The sequence below is a fragment of the Tachyglossus aculeatus genome, chromosome 22 (genome assembly GCF_015852505.1).
Source record: "Tachyglossus aculeatus isolate mTacAcu1 chromosome 22, mTacAcu1.pri, whole genome shotgun sequence".
Classification (NCBI taxonomy): Eukaryota; Metazoa; Chordata; class Mammalia; order Monotremata; family Tachyglossidae; genus Tachyglossus; species Tachyglossus aculeatus.
In genome coordinates, this window is record NC_052087.1 from 20,942,211 (window position 1) to 20,969,613 (window position 27,403).

Consider the following 27,403-nt stretch of genomic DNA (forward strand, 5'->3'; position numbering starts at 1 on the left):
GGATGCAGTAGAGCCCTAGATTTAGTGGTTTTTAGGAACCTTGGAGTAATGAGCCCACTGTTGGGTAGGGACTGTCTCTATATGTTGCCAACTTGTACTTCCCAAGTGCTTAGTACAGTGCTCTGCACACAGTAAGCGCTCAATAAATACGATTGATTGATTGACTGATTCCAGGTGATCAGAACCCGAGCGCACTCTTTCGGGCCAAAGGAACTGCCCTTCCTCCCAAGAGAAGGAGAAATCACGGGCCGGGGAGCAGATGGGTCTTCCAGCTGGTCAGGGCCGCCCCCCGCCCCCAGCAACGAGCTCCCGGCGCGGCTGGGAAGAAAAAGGGGCCATTGCCACTTTAAATGACTCAGGAAGTGAAAAGGAGGCCGGCCGGAGTTTCACAGTGAAAGTGGAATGTGGTCCCGCTCGAGGGGTTTGCGGTAGCCCGGATCAGCAGAGAACGTGGTTCCTGGGCCCGAGGGGTAACAGTTTGGACGCTCTAAGTCGCCACTTGTTCGGCCGCGGGGGAGAGGAAAGGAGCGGCCGGACTCCGGCAGGGAGAGGCCCCGGACCAACAAAGGCAGCAGCTGCAGCCAGTGCGGATTGCAAACTGCAGCCAGTGTGGATTGCAAGCTGCAGCCAGTGAGGTTTGCAAGTTGCAAGCAGTGCGTGCCGCAGCCAGTGCGGAGAGCAGCAATGGAATAGGGCCTTTAGGCGTGCAGCAGGGAGCAGGCCGGAGGCGGGAGCTGCGAGATAAAAGGCTGTAGCTTGCAGCAGGCCCTGCCCTGCTCAACCCCCCTTTCCCGGCCAGGTGAAGGCGGTGGGGAGCTGGGACCCGGGTGGGGGTCGTCTGGGAGCTAGGGGGGGTATCGGGCCCGTGAGTGGGGGGCGCCCAGTATGGCCTCGGAGCGGGGTTTGGACCCCCAAGAGCGGCTCCCCCATGACGGTACCTGCGATGCCTGCGAGCCCGATGAAGCCCAGGCCGCCGTCAAAGTGTGCGAGGATTGTGGCTTTTGCTTCTGCCGGCCCCATGCCGAGGAACACGGCCGAAAATACCGGGCTCACCGGCTGGGGGGCTTCACCACCCACTCCGCGCCCACGACCACTCCGCCCGGCCAGGGAGGAGGAGGAGGAGGAGGAGAACACGAACAAGAGTGTGACAAGTTGGAGAGGAAAAAGTGCGAGGAACACGGGCAAGAATTGAGTCTCTACTGCAAGAAGGATGAGCAGATCATCTGCGTTCTCTGTGCCGTGACCGGTTCCCATCAGCATCACCATCTTATCACACTGGATGAAGCTTATGAAGCTATAAAAGTGAGTATTGGGCAGGCGTTTAGAAACGGGATTGGGTATCAGGAGTCTTAGGTCCCATTTCCACCCTTGCACTGGTTCTGGGTTTAACTGCTGACATCCCACTTTATCCCGCTTTCTCAGTTCATCCATCTGAAAGCCTGGAGATTCCTAGAGTTGGAAAAGGCTGCAAAATATCAGTAGGCCCAATATTTTTCCCTGGGCAGGTAATTAAATCAACTAGGATAGGTGACTCTGATCTTATCAGCAATAGAAGCTGCTCCATGTCCTGCACTTTCACTTAATTCCAATGTTTTGTCACTCAGGCCGTCAAGATGAGTTCTTCCCATTATCCAGTCCAACTCTGTGGAAACTTAAACTTATGTCTTCTTGTTTGGTTCTTTCTGGATATGGCGGACAACAGACCATTGTCATCCCAATGGCCTGTAACATTTAAGTTTTGCCTCTTTTCAGGCTAAGTAACCCCAGTTCCTTTACCCTGGCTTCCCAGGAGCTACTCCTCTTCCCTTTTAAACATTTTTGTCTCTTCTCTGCACCCTTTGTAGTTCTTCCACTTTCTTTTTAAAGTGCTACCATCACATTTAATACAATACTGTAATATTAAGTATTTGCCCAAAGTACAGGACCAGAAAGATCAGCAACTTCTTTTATCTTATGCATGTCCCTTATCTAGTTCATACACCTCAGTATCATGTGGGCTTTTTAAGTAATGGTTCTACACTGATGATTCCAGTTTGTGGTCTGCTGGTTCTCCAGGACTCCTTATAGTCATGGCTAAAGAATCTTTCCGCACCCTGCATCAAGGTATTTTTGTCTCTCATTCTCTTCTACTGATTTTTTTTTTTGCTAGCAGAGCAATTTTTTTAATTGATCAAGGTATTTTAAATTGTATTATCTTATAGAATGTTACCATTTGAGAATGAATGTTACCATTCACGTTACCAACCTGCCCAGTTATCAGTAGTATCACTTGCAAAGTGTTCATTCAACTGCTGGGCAGGGGTTGTCTCTTTATTGCTGTATTGTACTTTCCAAGCACTTAATACAGCCCTCTGCTCAGGTAAGTGCTCAATAAATACTATTGAATGAATACTTTGCACAGGTTACTGGTAGATATTGAGTAACAGAGATCCCAAGACCAAGCCATATGGGATGCCGCTCCAGAGAAGCAGCATGATGTAGTATGGATACTACGTCATAGTAAGTAGGATATGTAGGATGTCTGCTGTGTAATCTTGGGCAAGTTAATTCACATTTTCTGTACCTCAGTTCCCTCATCTGTAAAATGGGAATTTGAGACTGAGCCACATGTGGAGTAGGGACTATGCTGCCAACTTGTACTTCCCAAGCACTTAGTACAGTGCTCTGCACACAGTAAGCGCTCAATAAATACGATTGAGTGATTGACTGTGTCCAACGTGATTTGCTTGTGTCCACCCCAGAGCTTAGTGCAGTACCTTACATATAGTAAACACTTAACAAATATCATAATTATTATTTATTATTATGTTGCCCTGGTTAGCAACCCCAGGTGATCAAGAGTCAGCTGTGGAGTGTGACTCTTGATCCAGCTGTTCCTTGAACAAACTGTTAAATAGTATTAAAACCTTTTCTAGCCTTCAAATGGGAATGGACTACTGGGTATTAGTCTACTTGATATGTAGAAAGTTCTACCTTGCCCCTTTTGTCAGCTCCCTGAAATGATACCTTAGGAGAACTTAATATATGTAAAGCTGGGGGTGAGCTACTAGGCAGAATGTAAATTAGTTAATCACTTCCCTGCCTCCCTCGTAGACGAGTTCTAAGCCTGTAACACTGCTGAGAAACAGGATAGCCTAGTGGAAAGAGCATGGGCCTTGGAGTCTGAAGGACCTGGGTTCTAGTCCTGACTCCACCACTTGTCTGCTGTGTAACCCTGGGCAAGTCACTTAACTTCTCTGCTTCAGTTACCTCACCTGTAAATGGGAATGAATATTGTGAGCCCCATGTTGAACAGGGACTGTATTCAACCTGATAATATTGTATGTAGTCCAGCACTTAATACAGGGCCTGGCAGATAGTAAGCACTTAACAAATACCATAAAAAAACAAAAATAAATTAGTCACAACTATAGTTTTCTGGTGTTCGGAAGATGTATCAGGACTTTTGACTCTGTCCATTGGTTTTCTTTGAATTCATCTTGTTGCACCAAGATCTGAAGGTTTACTTCATTCTGAGATTGATTAGTCAATGGTATTTATTGAGCACTTATGTGCGGAGCACTGAACTAAGCACTTGGGTTCAAAGCTGTTTTGAGGGCACATCTCCAAGAGGCCTTCCCTGACTAAGCCCCCCTTTCCTCTTCTCTCACTCCCTTCTGTGTCACCTTGACTTGCTACCTTTGTTCATTTCCTCCCTCTCAGCCTCACAGCACTAATGTACATATCTGTAATGTATATTAATGTCTGCCTCCTACCCTCCCCCCTTGACTGTAAGCTTGTTGTTGGCAGGGAATATATGTTTATTGTTGTATTGTACTCTCCCAGCTGCTTCATTCATTCATTCCGTCGTATTTATTGAGCTCTGCACACAGTAAGCACTCAAATATGTTTGATTATACAACAGAGTTGGTAGATATATTTTCTGCCCATCAGGGGATGCCTCTGGCATTGACTAATTTGTTTTTTGTTCAGCACCTATCACTTATTGAGGAAGGACCCCTACATTTTTGGTGACTGAAAGCCCCCTTAAGAAATAAAATGTGCAGAATATATAGGATTTGGGAAAAAGTCACAATTGTGTAATCTTAAAAGTACCTTGCAGTGTGTTACAATGCCAAATGATGACATGAAATGTTGAAAGGACCCTTTAAATCAAGTCACCAATCTCCAAAGCATCCTGATATCAAATCCTACAAGCTTCTGAGTTTGGTGCTCTCAAAAGTTGGGCTTGTTTTACTTAGTACAACTTTGTCCATTATAACGCCACAATTATCACTCTGTTATATTTGGAAAATAATTCACCTGTTCCATCTGTTACTCTGAAGTCTCTAGCCCCTAAAAAATCTCCTGAAATAATAATAATAACAATAATAATAATAATTGTGGTATTTGTTAAGCACTTACTATGTGCCAAGCACTCTTCTAAGCACTGGGGGGTTACAAGGATATCAGGTTGTCCCATGTGGGGCTCAGTTTTAATCCACATTTTACAGTTGAGGAAACTGAGGCACAGATAAGTTAAGTGACTTGCCCAAAGTCACACAGCTGACAAGTGGCAGAGTTGGGATTAGAGCCCATGACCTCCGACTTCCAAGCCCAAGCTCTTTCCCGGGCTTGGGAATACATGCTTTGGGTTTTCTGACCCTCACTTACACTTTTTTTAAATTTAAGCAGATCCTTGGACCTGAATCAGATCTGAGATCCCTTCACAGAGTTCAAACCACTTTCTATGTCAGTAACCAGGTGCAATGGAGGCCTGAAGTTCAGTAAGGCCTACACTAGAAATAAGCCGGTTACAAAAAAAACAACAACCCAAAAACCTGCCTAGGGAACAAAGTTGGTTGCTTTAACAAGTGGCTGCTTGATTTGTATTAAGCCTCAATCTTCCAGTCCTGAAGTTACTGTCAGAAGCAGTTATTTCTCCAATAAAGTATTGTGGCAAATGCATTTTTGAGCTTAGGCTAACAATGGAAATAATGGCAGAAACCCAGAAAATAAACTTACTATTGATTTGTCCCCATTTTTGTCTCCACCCATGTATCTCACTGTGTCTCTCTGTGGCTTCAAGGAAATTCTCCAAAAGCTACATTAACTTTCTTGTGGCTGAATTCCCTCTTTAAGGAATTCAACTCAGTACCTATTCAGTTTACTTCCTAAGTGGGTGTGTGTTCTTGTTTTGAAGATTTTATTTGTGTATAGATAAAGCTGAAAAGACTGATGCGCTACTCGCATTCCCTTCCTCAAAGTGCACATGTAAGTTTGCCCTCTGTTATACTGTTGCATTTGCCATATGTGGGGCCAGGCAGCACTTCCGATTTGGTTTATTTATATCACAGATTTTCTTCTGCCCTAACGGAATCACCTCTCCTGAGTGGAAAACAGACTGTTTTTGTTGTCTACTACTGTTTTCCAGTAGTTCTCAGTGTTGTCTGAAGTTGTACCTCACAATGTCTATCAGAATTTTTCTTCTACACTAAGTAATACTGCCTCTAAGAGGTCCTCCCTTTCTCTTGTAGCCTACCTACTTACAACAAATATTTGAGAAGCAGCAAGGCCTAGTGGAAAGAGCATGTGCCTGAGAGTCAGAGGACCTGGGTTCTAATCCTTCACCTATCACTCTGTCTGCTGGGTGACTTTGGGCAAGCCACTTAATTTTCTGTGCCGTTTTCTCATTTGCAAAATGGGGATTCAATACCTGTTCTCCCTCCTACTTAGACTGTGAGCCCCATGAGGGACCTGATTATCTGGTATCTACTCCAGTGCTTACTGTAGTGCTTGGCACATTGTGTTTACCAAAAAAAACCTCACAAATATTTGGTGGTTCAGTAAAAAAACAACCATAACATGACCAAATGGTACTGTGGTAGCCTGAAAGAATTAATGCATTCTCTGAAGATGTTTATTACTCCTTGAAAATAGCTTGGGCACTAAGGAATGTGACCTCTTGTGCATCCTCAAAATAGAGGATTTGATTTCACAACTAAATGACTACTGCTTTATGCCTAAATTGTGTGCTTGTACTTGGGAATGAAGATTCAAACTTCAACCAAGTTTGAAGTCCACCTTCTGCATTTCAATGAGTTAGTATGCTTGAATAAGGGTTTTTTTTTTAAATTAACCTTTGCTGCATTCCTTTCTCTCTTTAAAGAATCTCTCTTTGCAGCATCTTTAGTTAGTGCTGCCAGTGATTTATTACCAAAGTACCGGAGTTGTGAGTTAAGTTGAAAGTCATTCCAATCATAGTAAGAACAAGGCACTTAGTTTAGTTTTATCTGCTTGTCGCCACTTCTGTCCCAGGGCCTGCTTTGATAAATACTGTTTACTGATCTCTGAAAATAAAGAGTCTATATCTCCAACCTGTATCTGATGCAGGTGTTTGACTGGATTCTTAAGGAATGCCCATCGAATTCATGAAAACCAGTGCTTCATTACCCTCAATCCCTCTCATTCCCCATCTGTCTCTTGGTACTTAATGTCTTGGTACTTAAAACCAATTAACCCAGGTAAAATGATTTACTGGGTAGCAAAAACAATGAGTCAGTCCTGTAGTATTTGTTTATTTTGTGCCACACACTATCCTAAGCACTTGGAAAAGTACAAGAGTTAGGCAGGATCCATATCCTCAAGGAGTTTATAATCTAGCTGGTGAGATGCTGAAATAAATTACAGGTAGGGGGAAGCAATAGAATGTGTGGCTATGTACCTGTGTAGAGCTAAGTACCCAAGTGCTTAAGGTACATGTAAGTGTTGAACTATAGCTTGGGGAGATAAGAGAAATCAGAAAAGACATCCTAGAGAAGGACCTTGCAGATGGGGAGAGCAGTGATCTGCTGATTGAGAAGGAGGAGAGAGTTCTAGACAGAAGGGAGTGCACAAATAAAAGGTCGGTGGTGAGAGAAATGGGTATAAGGCACAGTGAATAGGTTGACTTGAGGGAAAGTGGGAAGTTTATCTTTCTTGGAGAGACATGAATCTGGCAAGGTGGTAGTCATGGGACAAAGGGTGGGTAAAGGGAGAGAAGCAGCTTGTAGACCTTAAATACTGCTGAAATTTAAGTTTTAGTCCCAAAGGCACTCATTCTGAGCACACTTTGGGAGCAATTCTGGGCACCTGACTTTTTTTTTTTTTTTAATGGTATCTATGCACTTTCTTTGTGCCAGTCCCTGTACTAAGCATTGGGTAGATGTAAGCTAATGATGTTGGACATAGACCCTGTCCCACATGGGGATCCCAGTCTTAATCCCCATTTTACAGATGGGGTAACTGAGGCACAGAGAAGTGAAGTGACTTGCCCGTGGTCACTCAGCAGAAAAGTGATGGAGCTGTGATTAGAATCTAGGTCCTTCTGATTCTATCCACTAGGAAACACTGGTTTTCAACAGCACTGAAGACAAGACACCAATGTGGGAGGGATTCTTTGGTCCACCTTTACTCTTCCCCCTTACCCTTTCATTCATTCATTCATTCATTCATTCATTCATTCATTCATTCAATCAATCGCATTTATTGAGCACTTACTGTGTGCAGAGCACTGTACTAAGCGCTTGGGAAGTACAAGTTGGCAGCATATAGGGACGGTCCCTACCCAACAGTGGGCTCACAGTCTAGAAGGGGGAGAAAGAGAACAAAACATATTAACAAAATAAAATAAATAGAATATGTACAAGTAAAATAAAGAGTTATAAATACGTACAAATATATATACACAGGTGCTGTGGGGAAGGGAAGGAAGTAAGGTGGGGGGATGGAGAGGGGGAGGAAGGGGAGAGGAATGAGGGGACTCAGTCTGGGAAGGCCTCCTGGAGGAGGTGAGCTCTCAGTAGGGCCTTGAAGGGAGGAAGAGAGCTAGCTTGGCGGATGTGTGGAGGGAGGGCATTCCAGGCCAGGGGGATGACATGGGCCAGGGGTCGACGGTGGGACAGGTGAGAATGAGGCACGGTGAGGAGATTAGCGGCAGAGGAGCGGAGGGTGCGGGGTGGGTTGTAGAAGGAGAGAAGGGAGGTGAGGTAGGAGGGGGCGAGGTGATGGAGAGCCTTGAAGCCGAGGGTGAGGAGTTTCTGCCTGATGCGTAGGTTGATTGGTAGCCACTGGAGATTTTTGAGGAGGGGAGTAACATGCCTATTAGCGTTTCTGGACAAAGACAATCTGGGCAGCGGTGTGAAGTATGAATTGAAGTGGGGAGAGACAGGAGGATGGGAGATCGGAGAGGAGGCTGACAGAGTAATCCAGACGGGATAGGATGAGAGTTTGAACGAGCAGGGTAGTGGTTTGGATGGAGAGGAAAGGGCGGATCTTGGCAATGTTGCGGAGGTGAGATTGGCAGGTTTTGGTGACGGCTTGGATGTGAGTGGTGAACGATAGAGCGGAGTCGAGGATGACACCACGGTTGTGGGCTTGTGAGACGGGAAGGATGGTAGTGCCGTCAACAGTGATGGGAAAGTCAGGGAGAGGGCAGGGTTTGGGAGGGAAGACAAGGAGTTCAGTCTTGGACATGTTGAGTTTTGGGTGGCGGGCAGATACCCTCCATCGTCACTCTAAGGTTGATACCTCAGTGAAGCCCCTCCACCCGACAAATCAGACCTGCCTACTTGGATTTGCCTAGGCTGGTCTTGTGACTTTGTAACAATCCCCACTTTCTGTTCAAGGGCCACCATATGAGGTCAACTCTACCCCACCCAGTCATATCATCATCAATTGTATTTATTGAGTGCTTACTGTGTGCAGAGCACTGTACTAAGCGTTTGGGAAGTACAAATTGGCAACATATAGAGACAGTCCCTACCCAACAGTGGGCTCACAGTCTAAAAGGGGGAGACAGAGAACAAAACCAAACATACTAACAAAATGAAATAAATAGAATAGATAACCGCTTCAGATTCCTATATGATTTGGAGATAAGGTAACTGAGGCCCAGAGAAGTTAAGTGACTTGCCCAAAGTCACACAGCTGACAAGTGGCGGAGCTGGGATTTGATTTTGATTTCCTCAAAAATCTCCAGTGGCTACAATCAATCTGCGCATCAGGCAGAAACTCCTCACCCTGGGCTTCAAGGCTCTCCATCACCTCGCCCCCTCCTACCTCACCTCCCTTCTCTCCTTCTGCAGCCCACCCCGCACCCTCCGCTCCTCTGCTGCTAATCTCCTCACGGTACCTCGTTCTCGCCTGTCCCACATCGACCCCCGGCCCACGTCATCCCCAGGGCCTGGAATGCCCTCCCTCTGCCCATCCGCCAAGCTAGCTCTCTTCCTCCCTTCAAGGCCCTACTGAGAGCTCACCTCCTCCAGGAGGCCTTCCCAGACTGAGCCCCTTCCTTCCTCTCCTCCTCGTCCCCCTCTCCATCCCCCCCATCTTACCTCCTTCCCTTCCCCACAGCACCTGTATATATGTATATATGTTTGTACATATTTATTACTCTATTTATTTTACTTGTACATATCTATTCTATTCTATTTTATTTTGTTAGCATGTTTGGTTTTGTTCTCTGTCTCCCCCTTTTAGACTGTGAGCCCACTGTTGGGTAGGGACTGTCTCTATATGTTGCAAATTTGTACTTCCCAAGTGCTTAGTACAGTGCTCTGCACACAGTAAGTGCTCAATAAATACGATTGATGATATGTACAAGTAAAATAAATAGAGTAATAAATATGTACAAACATATATGCAAAACTATCCTTAAGCGTTTCTCTGCTGCCTCTACTTTCTGCTGTATGTTGAGAAGGCAGGCAAGGGAGAAACACCAGAAAATCTGTCACCTGTAGAGGCTCTGGTGGGTTTCAAATCCTCTTCTTGGAATATGACCTAGCTTATCAAAACACAGCAGGCAGGTATGACTTTTAAGCCCAGGGAATCTTGGTGGAGGTTCTCTTTAACTGTGCTCTCAGAACTGTGGGAACATTTTAGAACTTTGAAATTCCAGTGAGGGAGTAGAATAATAATGATGGTATTTGTTAAGTGCTTACTATGTGCAAAACACTGTTCTAAGCGCTGGAGAGGTTACAAAGTTTGTAACCTTTGTAACCAAAGGTTGTCCCACGGGGGCTCACACTTTTAATCCCCATTTTACAGATGGGGCACAGAGAAGTTAAGTGAGTTGCCCGAAGTCACACAGCTGACAGTTGGCGGAGCTGGGATTTGAACCCATGACCTCTAACTTCAAAGCCCGTGCTTTTTCCACTGAGTCACTGCTGCTTAGATTCAGTAAGAAATAGATTCTTGTTTGTTTAACATTGATGGGCAATGAGGCAGTGTTTACTTTGAAGTCTCATCCTTACATCTTAGTACATAGTATTTATTGAGCACTTAATATGTGCAGAGCACTCTACTAAGTACTTGGAAAATAGTTGGTAGACATGCTCCCTGCCCACAAGGATCATACACTCTATGGGGGAGACACATTAAAATAAATTGTGGATATGTTAATAAGTGCTGTGGGGTGAATATCAAATGTTTAATAGGGACAGATCCAAATGTATTGTCGATGCAGGAGGAAAAGGGGGTGGAAAATGAAGAATTAGTGGGGATGGCCTCTTGGAGAAGATGCACTTTTAATAAGGCCTTGAAGGTGGGAGAGTAGTGGTCTGTCATGTATGAAAGAGATAGTTTTAGGCCATGGGGAGGGTGTGGACAAGGGATTAGTGGCAAAATAGAGGAGATCAGGGTAACCTGTAAATAAAATCTGATGCTTGCAATCCAGATGCCCTTCTTTGAGACAGAATACATGGTTGATGGGGCCATTGGGTCTGATTCAGTATTGCATAATTTTTGTTCTCATTGCTTATAAAGAATGCATTTTCCTGCCAGTGAAATCAGCCATAACTGAGATGGTAGAACTTTTAATTTCCCGCCCCAGTACAGTCATCAATTTCCTATGTGTTTAGCCCCCAGCATTTTTTTCCAATTTAATCATCAAGTTTTCTTCAAGCCCTGGGTTCATCAACATGTGATGAGTACTTTGTTGGGGTTATTTACTGATACTGACATTAAGCAGGTGACTTTGATTAATAAACCTTCAAAGAAAAACAGTATTTTACTGAAGTATTCTTTTCCTGCAAATATTTTTAAATGTATTTGTTAGGTAATGTGGATTTAGTAGTGACTCCGTATGATGGGGCCTTAAGGGGTGGGAGTCAGGACAGCCCGACCAAAGGGGCTGAGACAAAAGGAAAAAAAAGGAAAGGATAACAATAACAAGAGTGATTGGCACATGGTAAGTGCTTAGCAAACACCATCATTATTGTTATCACTAATGTCAATTTTTGTCTGATTTTTGACTAACGGTCTAAATTTCTGATTTGGGGTCTCAGAAGGGAATCCATTATAGGATTTAATGGTCCAGCCTACATTTTATGTGTTTTATTCTTCCCTTACTGCCCTCCTTTTTACTTATAAATGTGGGCCACCATGGAAATTTGAGTAAGGAAAAAATGTCTGGATGGGGAGTGATGTTACAATTCAGGTCCTTCTGGTTTCTCAGACTGGACTGGGTTTGGTAAGACTCCTTGTTTTAAGTCCTTTGTCTAGTGCACTGAATTATAGGAACCAGATTAGGCTGGCTGTTATTTACACTTGTGCTGACAAGACCTTTTTTATCCTGTTACTCTGTTCTTTGTGTGATTGCACAGGAGGCATTACAGACTAATGCAAAGTGCCCCGCCTGGGAGTCAGACAGTTGGGTTCTATTTCTGGCTTTCCCTCTGACTAGTCACTGTTGCCTTTATTTCTGTCTTCTCCCCTTTCCTCTCACCCATTTTGGTTTTTAAAGACTAGACAATCCTTCAAAAGCTTTGCTTGGACTGGATTTCGCTTTTCATCTGGATCTGATCTAGTCCAAGTGCCCTCCCATCCATAGTCAACAGGCAAGGTGAAAGTGTGGAGCCCCTTGTTCGAATCACAAATTAAAACATTTTGCGAACACAGTCAATATGGCGAGGGCACTGACTGCCTTCAGTGGTATTGAGAATAGGGGGATAAAGCCTGAAAAAGATGGTGTTTAAATCCTCACTTAACCCCTTTTCTCCCCTCGGTCCTCCTTAGTCTGCAATGAGACAAAGGCAATGGGTAAGGGAAGTAATTATCTTAACCAGGGTTGAATCAGAGTTTGACTATGTACCAACCCATGTCTGAGGGGCTCCAGGCCAGGATTCTGTAGACTTCCATTGCTTGGGTTTCCAGAAATTAGGGCAAATGGTGAATACTGTCCAGCTCCTGGTAGGCAGGAATCATATCTGTCATTATTGTGTGCTTAGTACAGTGCCCTGCACACAGTCAGTGCTCAATAAATACTTAGGACTGATTATCCAGTTGGTAGTGTGAGATGCCCTGTACTTTCTGGGTTTGAGTTATTCATTTATTGGGCACTTACTGTGTGCAGAGCACTGTACTAAGTGCTTGAGAGAGTCCAGTATTAACAGATACCTTCCCTACCCACAATGAGAGTACACTTTTAGACATATATACCACTGCAATACTCATTCTTCTCACACTACCTCCCAGAGGAGAAGGAAAAAGTGAGCCCATTGTTGGGTAGGGACTGTTTCTATATGTTGCCAACTTGTACTTCCCAAGCATTTAGTTCAGTGCTCTGCACACAGTTAGTGCTCAATAAATACGAGTGAATGAATGAATGAAAAAGGAATGTAAAACATGCTGAAATTTAGCATCAAAGTTGCTCTTCTGGGTGTAATCTCATCATCCTACCCCTAAGGCTGGTGCATGCTGCAGCTTTCCCCCTTACCACCCTACCTTCTCTGGGGCTGTGTTTCTCCTAGAGAACTGGCAGGTTTCATTTCTGTTTGTGGGTTCTCAATCCTACTGAACTTCTCCATTCCTCTGGATAGTAATCTGATACTGGGACTGGCTAGTCTGCCTTGGAATTGAGTTCAATTTGATCATATTTATTTAGGGCTTACTGTGTGCAAAGCACTGTACTAGGCGCTTTGAAGAGTACAGTATGACAGCAGTCACATTCCTGCCCACAACAAGCTCACAGGTCAGAGGGGGAGAGAGACATTAATATAGATAAATTACAGATATATACATATGTGCTGTGGGAATGGCAGGGAGCAAGTAAGGAGCAGCACTGAAGGGAGTGGGAGAAGAGGAGAGGAGTATTTAGTCAGGGAAGGAACAGTGATCTTCCAAGTGCTTAGTTCAGTGCTCTGCATACAGTCAGTGCTCAAATACCATTGATTGTAGACTGTAAACTCTAGGTGTACTAGGCTCTAGACTGTAAGCTCATTATAGGCAGCAAATGTGTCCACTAATTCTGTTGTACTCCCCAGGTGCTAGTACAGTGTTCTGCACATAGCGCTCAAATACCATTGATTAATTTCCAGGCTGCCTCCTGCAGTTGAGTGAACAGACCTGAAAGCTGTGAGCTTTTGGGCTATGGGTCATAATTTTAATACATATCAACAACACATGCCTTCTTAGTGTATAATCTACTTTAGCCTAATGTAATTATTTCAGATCTTTGTCCTAGAGACCCTGGGCTAATTTGCATGAGGAACTGATAATGAATTAGGATGGGAGGGTGAGTTAAATGAGGTTAGACCCACTTAAGTCTGTTCAGACTCAATAATTACTTTTACTTTAAAGCACATTTATTTTCATTTTGATTTCTTATTTTAAAGCTGTTAAAGGCCAATGCCTTACATTCCATTATTGTCCTGAAGAGCATCTCCAGACTAAATCAACACCACTGCTCCTTAGCTGGGTGAGTCAAGACATTTCTGGCCAGTGAATCTAGCACAGTCTTTGCTATTTACCCTTCAGAAATGTCATGTGAAATAAAGCTTCCAAGCCTGCTCAGGGTACTTGTTTAATATTCTATGGGGAGATGCCTTGAAGGTTAGGGTAACGATGCCTTTAGTTTCACGCTTCACAGTTACCCTGGGGTTGTTGATGCTGATGCTTTGTGAAAATGTTCTGTTCAGTAACAATTTTGCTGATGAGCCATGTTTTCTGTGGGAAAGGACAAGGCATAGCTGAATGAAAACAGCCTCTCTGCTGAAGGAGAGGCTCCTTCCTCAATCCCCTGTTCTTGTCCCCAAGGTTTTAGAGCAAAGTTTGAAGCATTACTGTTTGCCCTCATAGTGAGCAAATGGAGAGGGAGTAGTGGAATTTTTTTTTTTCCCCTAAGAGCTTAAAACACACACTAGCAGCTGGGTCATGGGGGAAGAGCTTTCTGAAGAAAAAAGCAACAACTGTTCAGCCAATGAAATGTCAAGTTAGTAGAATGACATCATAAGACAAGCTAAGCTCCTTGTCTGATTATCCCCTGAAAGCAGGGCACTGTTTCTGCCAGTTTAACCCTTTCCTGAATGAATCAATTCTTATTTATTATGGTTAATAATCTTTTGATTTCTTTCACAAGGCAGGTGTGAAGTTGCAGACCATAAGCAGAGGGGTTCAGGGTTGTAAAAATGGTAGGTTTCTGTGTTCATGTGTGTAATTTTGACAGTCCAAACAGGAAAGAGGTTAGGAAATGGACTAAATTATCCAACTATTTCTAAATAAAATGCCTTTGAGGCATTGTAAATGGTTCTTCATTTGTAACAACCCCCCTATATTTGAATCTTATATATGCTCTGCTTAACAGATGTTTGCTAACTCCTTGTAGTAGGGAATGTATACCTATGTATGTACATAAGTGCTATAGAAGATTGTGAATACACTGGTGAATAGGTGGTGTAAAAGTGCTGAAGTGTCATTGGAGAGCTACAATCTACGGAATGTACCGCAAGGTTGTTTTAAGTAGTAGTTCTCGTATTTCGTAAGTGCTTACTGTGTTCTAAGCACGGGAAAGGACTCATAGGAGAGAATTAGGCTCACAATCAGTATTTTTAGTGATTACTATGTGTAGATCACTGTGCCTAGGAGAGCATGGCACAGAGTTCGTAGACGCAATCCATGCTCTTAAGGAGTTTTTCAGTCTAGAAGGGGAGACATATTCCCTTGTCACAATCAAATATTAAGAAGGGGAAGGGGATTGGTAGCAGACCCAAAAGGAACAAATAAAGTAAAAACACATCCACTGCTAGCACTTGCTTTTGCAGTACTGGCGATGGTTTGTGTTGAGCCACCCACGCTCTACCATCCAGACCACCATGTTCAGTGGCATTCATTAAGAATCAGCTGAGACGGAAAATGGGTGCAGACTATGGTCTTGGAACAGGATGTCCCTGAGATTCCAACAGCAGCAGATACCCCTGGGCCCTCACCCAGCTTGTACGCCATCTCTGAGAATGATACCTGGAATCAATCAATCAATATTTTAAAAAAGGTATTTAAGTGCTTACTCTGACACCCAAATCTCTGTCTCCTCCCCTGTTCTCTCTCCCTCCTTCCAGGCTCACATGTCCTCCTGCCTTCAGGACATCTCTACTTGTATGTCCTCCTGCCACCTAAAAAATAACATATCCAAGACAGAGCTCATTATCTTCATTCCCATACCCTGTCCTCTCCCTGGCTTCCATCACTGTGGACGGCACAACCATCCTTCCCGACACACAAGCCCACAACCTCGGTGTCATCATTGACTCCGCTCTCTCATTCATCCCACATATCCAGTCTGTCACCAAAGCCTGCCAGTCTCACCTTTACAACGTATCCAAGATCCGCTCTTTCCTCTCCATCCAAACCACTATCAAGTTAATACAATTACTTATCCTATCCTGACTGAATTACTGCATCAGCCTCCTTTCTGACCTCCCAACTTTCTTTCCCCACTTCAGCCCATACTTCACCCTGCTGCCCAGATTATCTTTCTACAAAAATGTTTTGGACCTGTCACCCCTCTTCTGAAAAATCTCCTGTGGTTGCCTATTAACCTTTGTATCAAACAAAAACTCCTCACTATTGGCTTCAAAGCTGTCCATCATCTTGCCCCTTTTTACCTCACCTCCCTTCTCTCCTTCTACATCCCAGCCCGCACATTCCGCTAACCTTCTCACTGTACCTCATTCTCACCTGTTCCACTGTCAACCCCTGGACCACATCCTAATTCTGGCCTGGAATGCCCTCCCTCCTCAAATCCGCCAATCACTTTTCTCTCTTTGCCCCCCATCCCCACCGCTTCAAAGCCCTCCTGAAGGCTCATCTCCTCCAAGAGCCCTACCCAGACTAGGCCCCCCTTTTCCTCAGCTCCCCCTCCCCTCCACACCACCTCGACTGGCTCCCTTTGCTCTACCCCCTTCTTCCCACCCCACAGCACTTATATATTTATATATTTATACTTCTATTTATTTATATTGATGCTTGTTTACTTGTTTTAATGTCTGTCTCCCCTCTTCTAGACTGTAAGCCCAATGTGGTCAAGGATTGTTTCTCTTTATGCTAAATTGTACTTTCCAAGTGCTCAGTACAGTGCTCTCAATAAATATGATCAAATGAATGTTTCAAGCACCATTCTAAGCTCTGGGGTATATACAAGACAGTCAGTTGGATGTGTACAGTCCCTGCCCCACAGGGCTTCACATTCTGTCAGAGGGAATCAAATCAATTGATTCTGAATCTAATTCCAAGTGCAGAATGCTTAATAAGCATTGTAGACAAATATTCTCTCGTGCTTTACTCCCAAAGTGTGAGTGTTAATGGTCTTAATATTGAGTGCTTATTATGTACAGAGCAGTGTTCTAAGTGCTTGGATGAGTACAATACAACAGAATTACCAGACATGTTCCCTGCCCATATATTAAAAATCATCCCCAGTGTGAAAGTCCAGGGTAAATATAACATAACAAGCTAGAAGTAATCGGGATGGAAGTATAAGAATTTCTCCTGTCACCCACTCTTCTACACAGCCTCAGCTCTTTAGTTAGCCCAGGCACAGTTGAGCCTGAAGACAAAGCAGTGAAAGAATCAGCCTGTTCTATTGCATTTCATTTCCATTCCAGGAGAGTTTCTAGGTTACTTGGCAATTTTTGTTCCCTGGCTCTCTTTGCCCATGTCCAATGTTTAGAAGAGAGCAAGGCAGCCCTCACTGGTGGTTCATGCCTTCTTGCTGATATAAAGAACTGCTTCCTTGGTATTGTCTGTGAGAATCCTGTATGTGCTTGGTAGAACTACAAAGTGCTAGCTGATGACTTTTGACTTTTTTTCTCCCAGAATAGAGAACCTGTTGATCTGAAGGTGGCAATGCTGGAGATGGTGGAAAGGTTAAAGTTCAAGTGTGCGGACCCTAAAGTAAGTGTTGTTTCTGAACTGACTTTTCTACTTGAATTCTTTCCTGGCTCTTCATTCTCCTTGAGCGAATGCAGGGTATTGTTAATGATCATCTATCTGGATATGGCATTAAGATCTAATTAAGCCCATCAGTTAGGAAGAGAGCGTGATTCTCTGATACCAAGAGATAAGTTCTCTCCTTTTTTCCCTTCACCATTCTCTGCCAGCACATCATTAATTGTTTTCCCTGAACTGCAGACAAGTGCGTTTTTAATCTCCTTCACCGGCCCTTTGAGACTGATATCTTCCATGGTCTGTTAAATCCAGCAAAATGTTTTAGACGCACAGATCAGCTTAGGAATCGGACGCAGGCTTCTCCAGTTGGTGTCTGCTGTGAGCATGTCTCCTTTTCTCATTTATAGAGAGCCAGCTGCTTTTTGAGAATGCTTTTGTCCATATGACCTGGAGCCTGATTGGGGCGGTGGGTTAAGCCCTCTGGCTTTGTCTGCAAGACACTGGATTTTGGAGGTTTGGCATTCTGGGAGGTGGCATTCCAAGGTGGGGTGGGGGGGCAAACCAAAGACTGAATATGTTGGAATGATTTGGACTGTATTGCACATCCTCTGTTTCTGTCTAGGCACTTATTAAGGCACTGCCAGGTGTTGGTGCCAGCTGGCTGTGCCTGAGAACTGTGCTGTCAAATGAACAAGAACCTGGACCAAGTCTATTTCTGCCTCAGTATTGGAATAGCCAGGACATATTGATGTGGCAGGGGGGATATGGCGATCCCACTTCTCTCCTCTTCTACTGACCTCCAATAGCAAAGCTATGGAGACCCTGGCCTGGAGCCCCCTCCCTCTTCATATTCAGCACACCACCACTGTCTCTGACATTGAAAGCCTTATTAAAATCACATCTCCTTCAAGAGGTCTTCACTGACAGCCCTCATTTCCCCTACTTGCTCTCCATTCCATGTTGCCTATGCTCTCAGATCTGTAATTAATAATAATAATAATGGCATTTGTAAAGTGCTTACTATGTGCAAAGCACTGTTCTAAGCGCTGGAGGGGATACAAGATGATCAGATTGTCCCAGGTGGGGTTCAGTCTTCATCCCCATTTTACATCTGTACCTTTTAAGCATTTAATATTCACCCCACCCTCAGCCCTACATTACTTTTATACTTTTGTACATACCCTACCGTTTCCCCTGTATCTAATACCATTTTCCCACTCTAATTTATTTCAATGTCTGTCTCCCCTTCTAGACTGTAAGCTTCCTGTAGGTAGAGAAGCAGTGTGGCTCAGTGGAAAGAGCATGGGCTTGGGAGTCAGAGGTCATGGGTTTGAATCCTGACTCTGCCACTTGTCAGCTGTGTGACCTTGGGCAAGCCACTTCTCCATGCCTCAGTTACCTCATCTGGAAAATGGGGATTAAGACTGTGAGCCTCACGTGGGACAACCCGATCACCTTCTATCCCCCCAGCACTTAGAACAGTGCTTTGCACGTAGTAAGTGCTTAACAAATACCATTATTATTATTATTAGAGATTGTGTCTACCAATTCTGTTTTATTGTACTCCCCAAAATTCTTAGTACAGTTCTCTGCATACAGTAAGTATCCAAATACCATTGATGGAATAACCCAGAGCCTGCACCTAAACTTGGACAAAGAATGGAGATGGGCAGAGGAGAAAATCAGGCCCAACATTCATCAAATTATGGTACTATAGTGGTCTGTTTTCGGTGGAGGGGGAGGTGTTGTGAAAATGCTTTGAGATCAGTCAGTGAAATTTGAGTGCTAGCCATGAGCAGAGCACTGCACAGAGCAGTTACCATTCAATACGGTAGGTTCGGTAGGAATGATTTTGGCTTTCAAGAAACTGACCTGAGTATTTTAGTGACTAGAGAGGAATAGAGCATCACCAAGTATTGCTGTCACCCCACAGATGTTTGGGGCCTGCTGGAGAGGGAGAAACTTTGTCCTCTCAGCATCTGATCTGGGATGATAAGTGAGGCTGGGTCCCTGAAGTACTCCACAAAGAATCAAGCTAGATCAGGCACAGCATACCTCTGACTGTGACTTTCCCACAGTCGAAAATCAGGCCCAACATTCATCAAATTATGGTACTATAGTGGTCTGTTTTCGGTGGAGGGGGAGGTGTTGTGAAAATGCTTTGAGATCAGTCAGTGAAATTTGAGTGCTAGCCATGAGCAGAGCACTGCACAGAGCAGTTACCATTCAATACAGTAGGTTCGGTAGGAATGATTTTGGCTTTCAAGAAACTGACCTGAGTATTTTAGTGACTAGAGAGGAATAGAGCATCACCAAGTATTGCTGTCACCCCACAGATGTTTGGGGCCTGCTGGAGAGGGAGAAACTTTGTCCTCTCAGCATCTGATCTGGGATGATAAGTGAGGCTGGGTCCCTGAAGTACTCCACAAAGAATCAAGCTAGATCAGGCACAGCATACCTCTGACTGTGACTTTCCCACAGTCTTTGGCTTTGGAGCAGCTGCTAGCTTTCTGGGTTGTTTCTTTAGACCCAGAATTGCACTTCATGTGTCATGTGCTTTGCACACCTGGAGACAGCAGGTCATAGTGCTGCTTAGCATCCAGGCACTAGATGAGACAGTGAGCTGGTGTGAAAACAGAGCATTTGGGTACTTAACTTCCATCTCAAATAAGATTATTGTGTACCCAGTAAGTCTGCCTAAAAATAAATCTGCTTATTTCAGAGGTGACGACCGTTTCTATCCAAGCCCCCATTGACAAGATCTCTTTTTAAGTTGGTTTTCTCAGGCTGGGTAAAAATCCTTCTATTTTTGTCCTATGTCTGCTCTTTCAGAGGCAGCCTTGGTTCAAGGAGAACTGTTCGCCCTGAACCCACCCTCCCTTCTTTACGTACTTCCTGTAGAATTATCTCCAGTCACAAAGCTTGATGGAGTTCAGGCATTGGAGTCCCACTTGAGGCTTCTTGGCTATCTTTCACCCTTGAGATTTGCCGAGAGCCAGATGAAAGTGTCTGCACTTGGTCACAGTGTACATTTTTCTGACCCCGTGTTCATTCTTGGGTTAGGGATGCTTTTCCTTTCCACACTTGAATTTATTTTATTTTATTTTTCTTTAAGATGCCAAAGGGGCCAATAACTCCAGGAAGGACTGGTTGTAGAGGTGGGGAAGCAGGTGGTGAGGAGGCTGAGAGGAGAGGGCAGCTGCACTAGTGTAACTGTCTGAGGATTCTGAAAGACAAGAAGCAGTGTGTCCCAGTGGAAAGAGCACAGACTTGGTAGTCAAAGATTCTAGGTTCTAATCCCTTCTCTTGCCAATTGCCTCCTTTGTGACCATGGACAAGTCACTTAATTTCTCTGTGCCTGTTTCCTCATCTCTAAAATGTCTGTTCCTTCCTCATAGACTCAGAGTCCCATGTTGGACAGGAACTGTGTCTGTCCTGCTTAGCTTAGATCTACCCCACAATACTTGGCACTTAATAAAAGCTTAACAAATACTTATTGTTATTGTTATTACTGCAGGGGAAGCCATTATTGTTGTTACTGCAGGAGAAGCCAGGCAGCCACCTTGCTCTAATATCTAGAAATGTTTGGGAAGCAGAGCTTAAAGTTTCAGATGTGTGAGGAATTTACGTCTTCCCTCCCACTCGTAAGGGTAGTGCCTTGGGTGCCTCTGGTGCCAGGCCTTAGGGCTAACTCTCATCCCAGTGAACAGTTATGGAAATCAGCGTGTGTTCTCTAACTAGCCAGACTTCTGCACTTCTCATGGGCTTGTAGAGCAGGCATGCTAGACTGTAAGGACCTTGAGGCCAGGGATCATGTCTGCTGACTCTGTTGTATTCTTCCCAGGACTTAATACAATACCCTTCACAGAGGAATCACCAGTAAATACCACTGATTGATTAAACCTGGCATTTAGAGCACATGTTGCTTTAAAGAGCTCAAAGCACTGTGGAGCTTATTGATAAATCATATTTATTGAGAGCTTACTGTGTGCAGAGCACTGTCCTCACACATCCTTTTATGGCATTGCTAATATTCTTATGAATTTTTTTGTTTTATAGCAAGAACTCTCTAAGCAAAGAAATAGATTGAGAAACGAATAATGAAGATTGTGTAATTATGTTTATAATAGTAATTCAGTTTTCTTCCCTAATTGGTTAGCTCTGGAGAGGTTACTTTAGAGAAGAGATTATCTGACTTCATGGAGTGAAAAGTAAAATAATAATAATAGTAGTATTTGTTAAGCGCTTACTATGTGCCAAGCACTGTTCTAAGCACTGGGAGGGTGACAAGGTGATAAGGTTGTCCCACGTGGGGCTCACGGTCTTAATCCCCATTTTCCAGATGAGGTAACTGAGGCACAGAGAAGTTAAGTGACTTGCCCAAAGTCACCCAGCTGACAGTTGGCGGAGCTGGGATTAGAACCCATGACGTCTCACTCCCAAGCCCGGGCTCTTTCCACTGAGCCATGCCGCTTCTCAAGCAACAGAAGTTTTAGCTCTGGCTTGTGATCCCAACTGCCATGCCATTCGAGTTGTGATACCTTTGCTCCTGACGTCCCATGAATCTTACACCCTTCAAATGATGGCAAAATTAAATGCATTTGTGTCATGAGTGTATCAAATCCTCACTTTTCTCCCAACCCAGGGAGAGTGAGTGTTTTTCTAACTTGACTGTTAAAAGTATTGCTTAGCAACATGAAATTGGTTAAATTTGAGATGGTGTTTTATCTTTAGATAGCATTTATATGCATTTAATAATAGCAAAAGAGCCACAATCATTTTTATTAGCAATTTTTGAGGGATGGAATGAAGCCCAGTCATCTCTGCTTGCAGCCTCTAATCAGCCTTTTTTGTCATCTTCAAATTCAGAAATGTTTGTTATTATAAGAAACTTGGAATGCTCATTGTAGGGTGGTCACACCAAGCTGTTACCCAGTGACTCCATTGATCTTGGATCAGTGGTTAAATATTGTTCTGAAGTTTATCAAGGCTCTTTCCTCAGCTGAATAGAAGTGTTTCCCCTGCCTTCCATCAAACAATAACTGTAATATTTGTTAAGCACTTACTATGTAACAGGCAGTGTATGGAGTGCTATGATAGATACAAGTTAATCTGGCTAGACACAGTCCCTGCCCCACATGGGCTCACAGTCTAAATAGGAGGGAGAACAGGTGTTGGATCTTTATTTCACAGATGTGATAATTGAGTCTCTGAGAAATTAAGTGAATTGTCCTAGATCTTAGAGCAGGCAAGTGGCTGAGCTGGGATTAGAACCCAGGCCCTCTGTCTCCCAGGCCTGGGCTCTTTCCATAAGGCCATGATGCTTAACCTTTGGGGAAGGGAGTCAGGGAAGTCCTTATAGCCTAACCAGGCTAGAAATGGGGCTACAGCTTCCCACAGCAGCGGCCTGTCTCTGGTGCGGGGGGCGGGAGGGGTCACTGGTTCATCTCAAGGCATAATAATAATAATGATAGTAGTATTAAGCACTTACAATGAGCTGAGAACTGTTCTAAGCCCTGGGGTAGATACAGGGTAATCAGGTTGGACATGCTCCATGTCCCATGTGGGGCTTACAGTCTTGATTCCCATTTTACAGATGAGGTCACTGAGGCACAGAAGTTAAGTGACTTGCCCAAGGTCACACAGCAGACAAGTGGCAGAGCCGGAATTAGAATTCACATCCTCTAACTCCTAAGCCTGTCCTCTTGCCATCCACCTTTAGCATTACCGTGCACATACATTCAATTATTCATTTCATTCAGTTGTATTTATTGAGTGCTTACTGTGTTCACAGCACTATACTAAGCACTTGGAAAGTACAGGATGGCAACAAATCGAGACCATCCCTACCAAACAACATTTGGTCACTTCACCCCAATATACTGTTGTTAATAACCACTGCATCTTCATTCTTGCTCTTGCTATGCCTATATGATTGACATCTGCTGCCCCAGGACTTCCACAGCAGAGATCATGGTTTGGCACATGGTTGTGCTTACTAGAACAATAAGCACTAAAATACCATCAACAGATTTGACTAACAGTTAAATTCAATAGAGACCAGTGCAGCCAGAAGGTCCTGCCTGGTTTGAACTTTGCTTATGAACCTAATCTTCAGGAAGTGTGACCTAGGTAACACAGTAGCATTACTTATAGCCGCAGCCTATTTTCTCTTGATGAAAGTAGTCATTTCTTGTCACTGAATCCCCAATTTTCTCTTCACCTACTAGTGTAGTTCAATAAAAGTTTTGAATGAGCCCAAATTCAATAGTCCTTATTTTCAAAATAACGTCCAAGTCATCCACCTAATGAAAATTGGAATCTCACGAGGAGACCTAGTCCTCCCATCTGTGAAGCCCACTACGTTCAGCTCTTAGGTTTTATGCAAGTAATATTATGGAGCCTCAGACCTGACTTAAACTCCAGGTGTCTGCTGCATTAAGTATTTTCTTGCTTTACAGGACCAAGATTGCAGCCTTTGATGATTGGAGCTTTATTTCTTTGCCAAAAACAGCCTTGCAGTGTGGCTATGCAAATTCCACCACTTTTCAATGGGATCATGATGACCTGCTGAAATAGCATACATCCGTTTTGAGGGGATAGATCCCTGGCAGATGAGAGCAATTCAGTCTCTGGGCAACCTTTCTACTTTTCATTCATTCAATCGTATTGAGTGCTTAGTGTGTGCAGAGCACTGTACTAATTGCTTGGGAAGTACAAGTCGGCAGCATATAGAGACGGTCCCTACTCAACAACGGGCTCACAGTCTAGAAGGGGGAGACAGACAACAAAACTAGGGTTGGACCCCTCTTCCTTCATTTTGAAGACACCTCGGGAGAGCTGAGTTGGCTACAGAAAACCCCTTCTTCCCAGGTTCCAATGAAATAAGGGGCATCATTTCCTGGAGCTAGTTCTCAGTCACTCAAATAAGTGACCCAAGTTGGTGACCTGTCACAGCCGATTGTTTGTGGGGAGTTGGCAAGGTTCTGCACCTCTCAACGTAGGGGTTGAAAGGAGCGTAAACCTGACACAGAGAATTTCCCCAAAGTACAATGTAGTCTGGTAGCTAATGCAGTATTGGTACTGACACTCATCAACAGTCATTATGACTAATGTACACAACTCTACAGTAACCCAAACAAAAACAACAAAATGCAGTATTAATATTGACAGATATCAGCAATCATTATGACTAATGTACATAACTTTACACTAACCCAAACAAAAACAACACAAAAACCCACAGATGTTTTCTATGCCTGAATTGCAGATCTGTCCTAAAAGCTAGTGCCCACAAGTGGTTGAATTAATATGAGTTATCTATGACAACACACAAGAGGTCAAAGTGGAATGTGGAAAGCAAAATGACTTAGCTTATTAGTAGTAGAAAATTGATTTCTTCATAATATATTTTTATTGAAACCATAACATTATCCACAGGGCCTCATAATTTGATTCAAGCAGTGCAAGATATGGCCTGCCCCTCAAAAGAAGTACAATATTCTTCAAATAGGGGCATGTGTTAGGAAGATCGATTGGTTTCCAAGCATATTTCACCTGTGGTGTGAAAGCATCCTTGGGTTGCTCTATTAGTACTAATTATGGTACTTGTTAACAGCTTATTATTTACCGAGCACTCACTGTATTAAGAGCTGGGATAGATACAGTATAACTCAGTTGGACACATTCCCTTGTCCCACAAGGGAGCTCACAGTCTAAGTAGAAGAGAATAGGATTTAAATAATAATAATGGTATCTGTTAAGTGCTTACTACATGCAAGGCACTGTCCTAAGCTCTGGGGTGGATACAAGCAAATTGGGTTGGACACAGTCCCTATCCCACGTTGGGCTCACAGTCTCAATCCCCCTTTTACAGATGAGGTCACTGTGGCCCAGAGAAGTGACTTACCCAAGGTTACATGGCAGAGCCAGGATTAGAACCCATGACCTTCTGACTCCCAGGCCCACGCTCCATCTACTCTGACATGATGCTTCTGTAAAATGTCTACTATGCCAGCTGTAAAAAGCCCATTTTACAGATCAGTAAACTGAGGCCCAGAAGTTGTGACTTGTCCAAGATCCCACCGTAGACAAGTGGAGAAGCCAGGATTAGAACCCCCATCCTGTGACTTCCACATCCATGCTCTTTCCAGTAGGGCATGCTGCTAAAGCAACTTAAGGAAATACAAAATTTGAGAGTTAGCTCCTTACTAAGGGGACTCAACCTACATGGAACAAGAGCATCAGCTATTGCTCCAGCTCACTAGAGCGCTTAACTGTAGAATTCTTCATTTATCTGCCACATTTTAACATCTTTCAGCCGCAATCCCCAGCAACCTCAGACCTTTTGGTAAATGTAGGAACTCTAGGATTGGAACTGAACCGTGCATAACTGAGGGGCAGGGGTGACTTGGGTCCCATTTCTAACCTGGAGTGAATGCAGATCAAATCTTCTGGGTTCCAACCCAGGCTCAGAAATAGGGTGGCAGGGAAAGGAGAGGATCTGTCCTCAGAATGTGCTCGGTAAAACAGTGCTAATGATAATATTTTTTCAAACATTCTAGCATTCACAGGGCTATACCGCCTTGAACCTCTTCCAAGTTTCAAAAGTTGATTATTGTTAAATATTCTGGGCTATGGTCACTGTCCGTGACGGTCCTCGACAGTTGATCTGCACGATCCTTCAGGATTTGTGTCCCCTTTACCTACAGCACTTCCATGACTGGGTTGCTGCTTAAGTAGCCAACATCTCAGAAACTCTGCATTACAATTAAATACCCCTCTTTACCTCAGGTGACTCTGTCCTGCAGTCTTCTGTGCCAAATGTGACCGCAGCATGAAGCAATCACAAACGGTAAATGATAGTCATGAAAAGAAGAATAAATAGATGTTATGGAAGAATCCAAAATACAAGATTCAATTGACTGATGTTTTTAGGCCCCTCACTTGGAGGGATTCAAGGCAGAGCTCCCCTTCCCCAAGCCGGAACTTGAGGGTGAACTCCAGGGGGAAGGGAGTGGGGGAAATGTCACCAAATGGAAAGCTCAGCTGTTTTGTCACTACTATCCTCCTAAAGTTTTAATATTTAGGTATCGAGGATCCTAAATTAAATGTCAAATACAATCTCCCACTGGAAGCCCGAGATGTTAACGCTGGGGGGGACGGCTCTGACAGCCTCTTGCAGCGCTCCTCAGAGCATTGTCTGCCTTGTAATCAGCTCTTCAGGAATATGAACCAGAGTTGGCAAAGTGTATTATTGAGACTCCTTTGTCTAAGCAGAGCTGGTGGGGGCTGTAAAAGGAGGAGGACAGCAGAACTCTTTCATTTTATTAAGCCATTTAGGGCTCTTTGCTTCCTAGCAATACAGACAGTGGAGACCGGTCTGGTGTTTTGTTTACTTCTCAGTTTTGATTAGGATATAAATTCAATTAAAAACTTTTGGAGGATAAAGGAATGGGAGAGTAACCCACCGGAGATGAGATAAGGTGGAGAATGTTTTACCTTAAAAGCATTTTTTTTTTTTACTTGCAGCCAGGAAGCTTGCTAACTAGAGTTCTTTTCCTCCATAATGATAAACCTAATTGCTTCTTTGCATTGATTGCCTGTTGGTATTGGGAAGATGTAGACCCACAACCTGGATAATACTGGCCCTGGATTTCACGGGGCAAAAGCCAGGTGTGGTATGAGAGAAAGCATTGCCTTTTGTGTGCTTGCTGTATGAAGCTGAACAGTTTTTCTGCATGTCAGTATCACTCTCAGACCTATCAATGGCCTTTGAAAAACTGCAGTATGTGTCACTAATCCTGGGAAGTGTTGATGAAAATTTAGAAAATATTTATAATATTGAGTTTTTTGGGCAGAAGATTTAGTGAATACTGTCCTTGGTTTTTCCATTGTCAGTGATTGCTGCTCCCAGATTATCCTAAACTCCAGCTGAAGTCAGAGGAAGGGGACAGACAGGGCAGATCTTTCCAGGGGATTACCAGTGCCAGTTAAAAAGAACTGTACAGAATCAACACAGTTCTTAATGGCATGTGCCCTTTTACTCATTAATGAAAGGATAATTTGCTACTGGTCTGCAGGGAAGCAGTGTGGTCTAATGGAAAGATCATGGGCCTGGGAGTCAGATGACCTGGTTTCTAATCCTGACTCTGCCACTTAATTGTAGTATTTGTTAAGCACTTACTCTGTGTCAAGCACTGTTCTGAGTGCTGAAGAAGATACA

The 27,403-nt window shown here is 43.8% G+C and overlaps 1 protein-coding gene across 1 annotated transcript in view; it reads left to right on the forward strand.

Moving 5' to 3' along the window:
- Positions 1-885: 885 nt before the first annotated feature.
- TRIM44 (tripartite motif containing 44) overlaps positions 886-27,403 on the forward strand; it is a 98,262-nt gene continuing 71,744 nt past the window's right edge. The window contains exons 1-2 of the mRNA XM_038764579.1: positions 886-1,302; positions 17,107-17,184. Of these exons, the coding sequence (XP_038620507.1) occupies positions 886-1,302; positions 17,107-17,184 (495 nt within the window). The remainder of the gene's footprint in view (positions 1,303-17,106; positions 17,185-27,403) is intronic.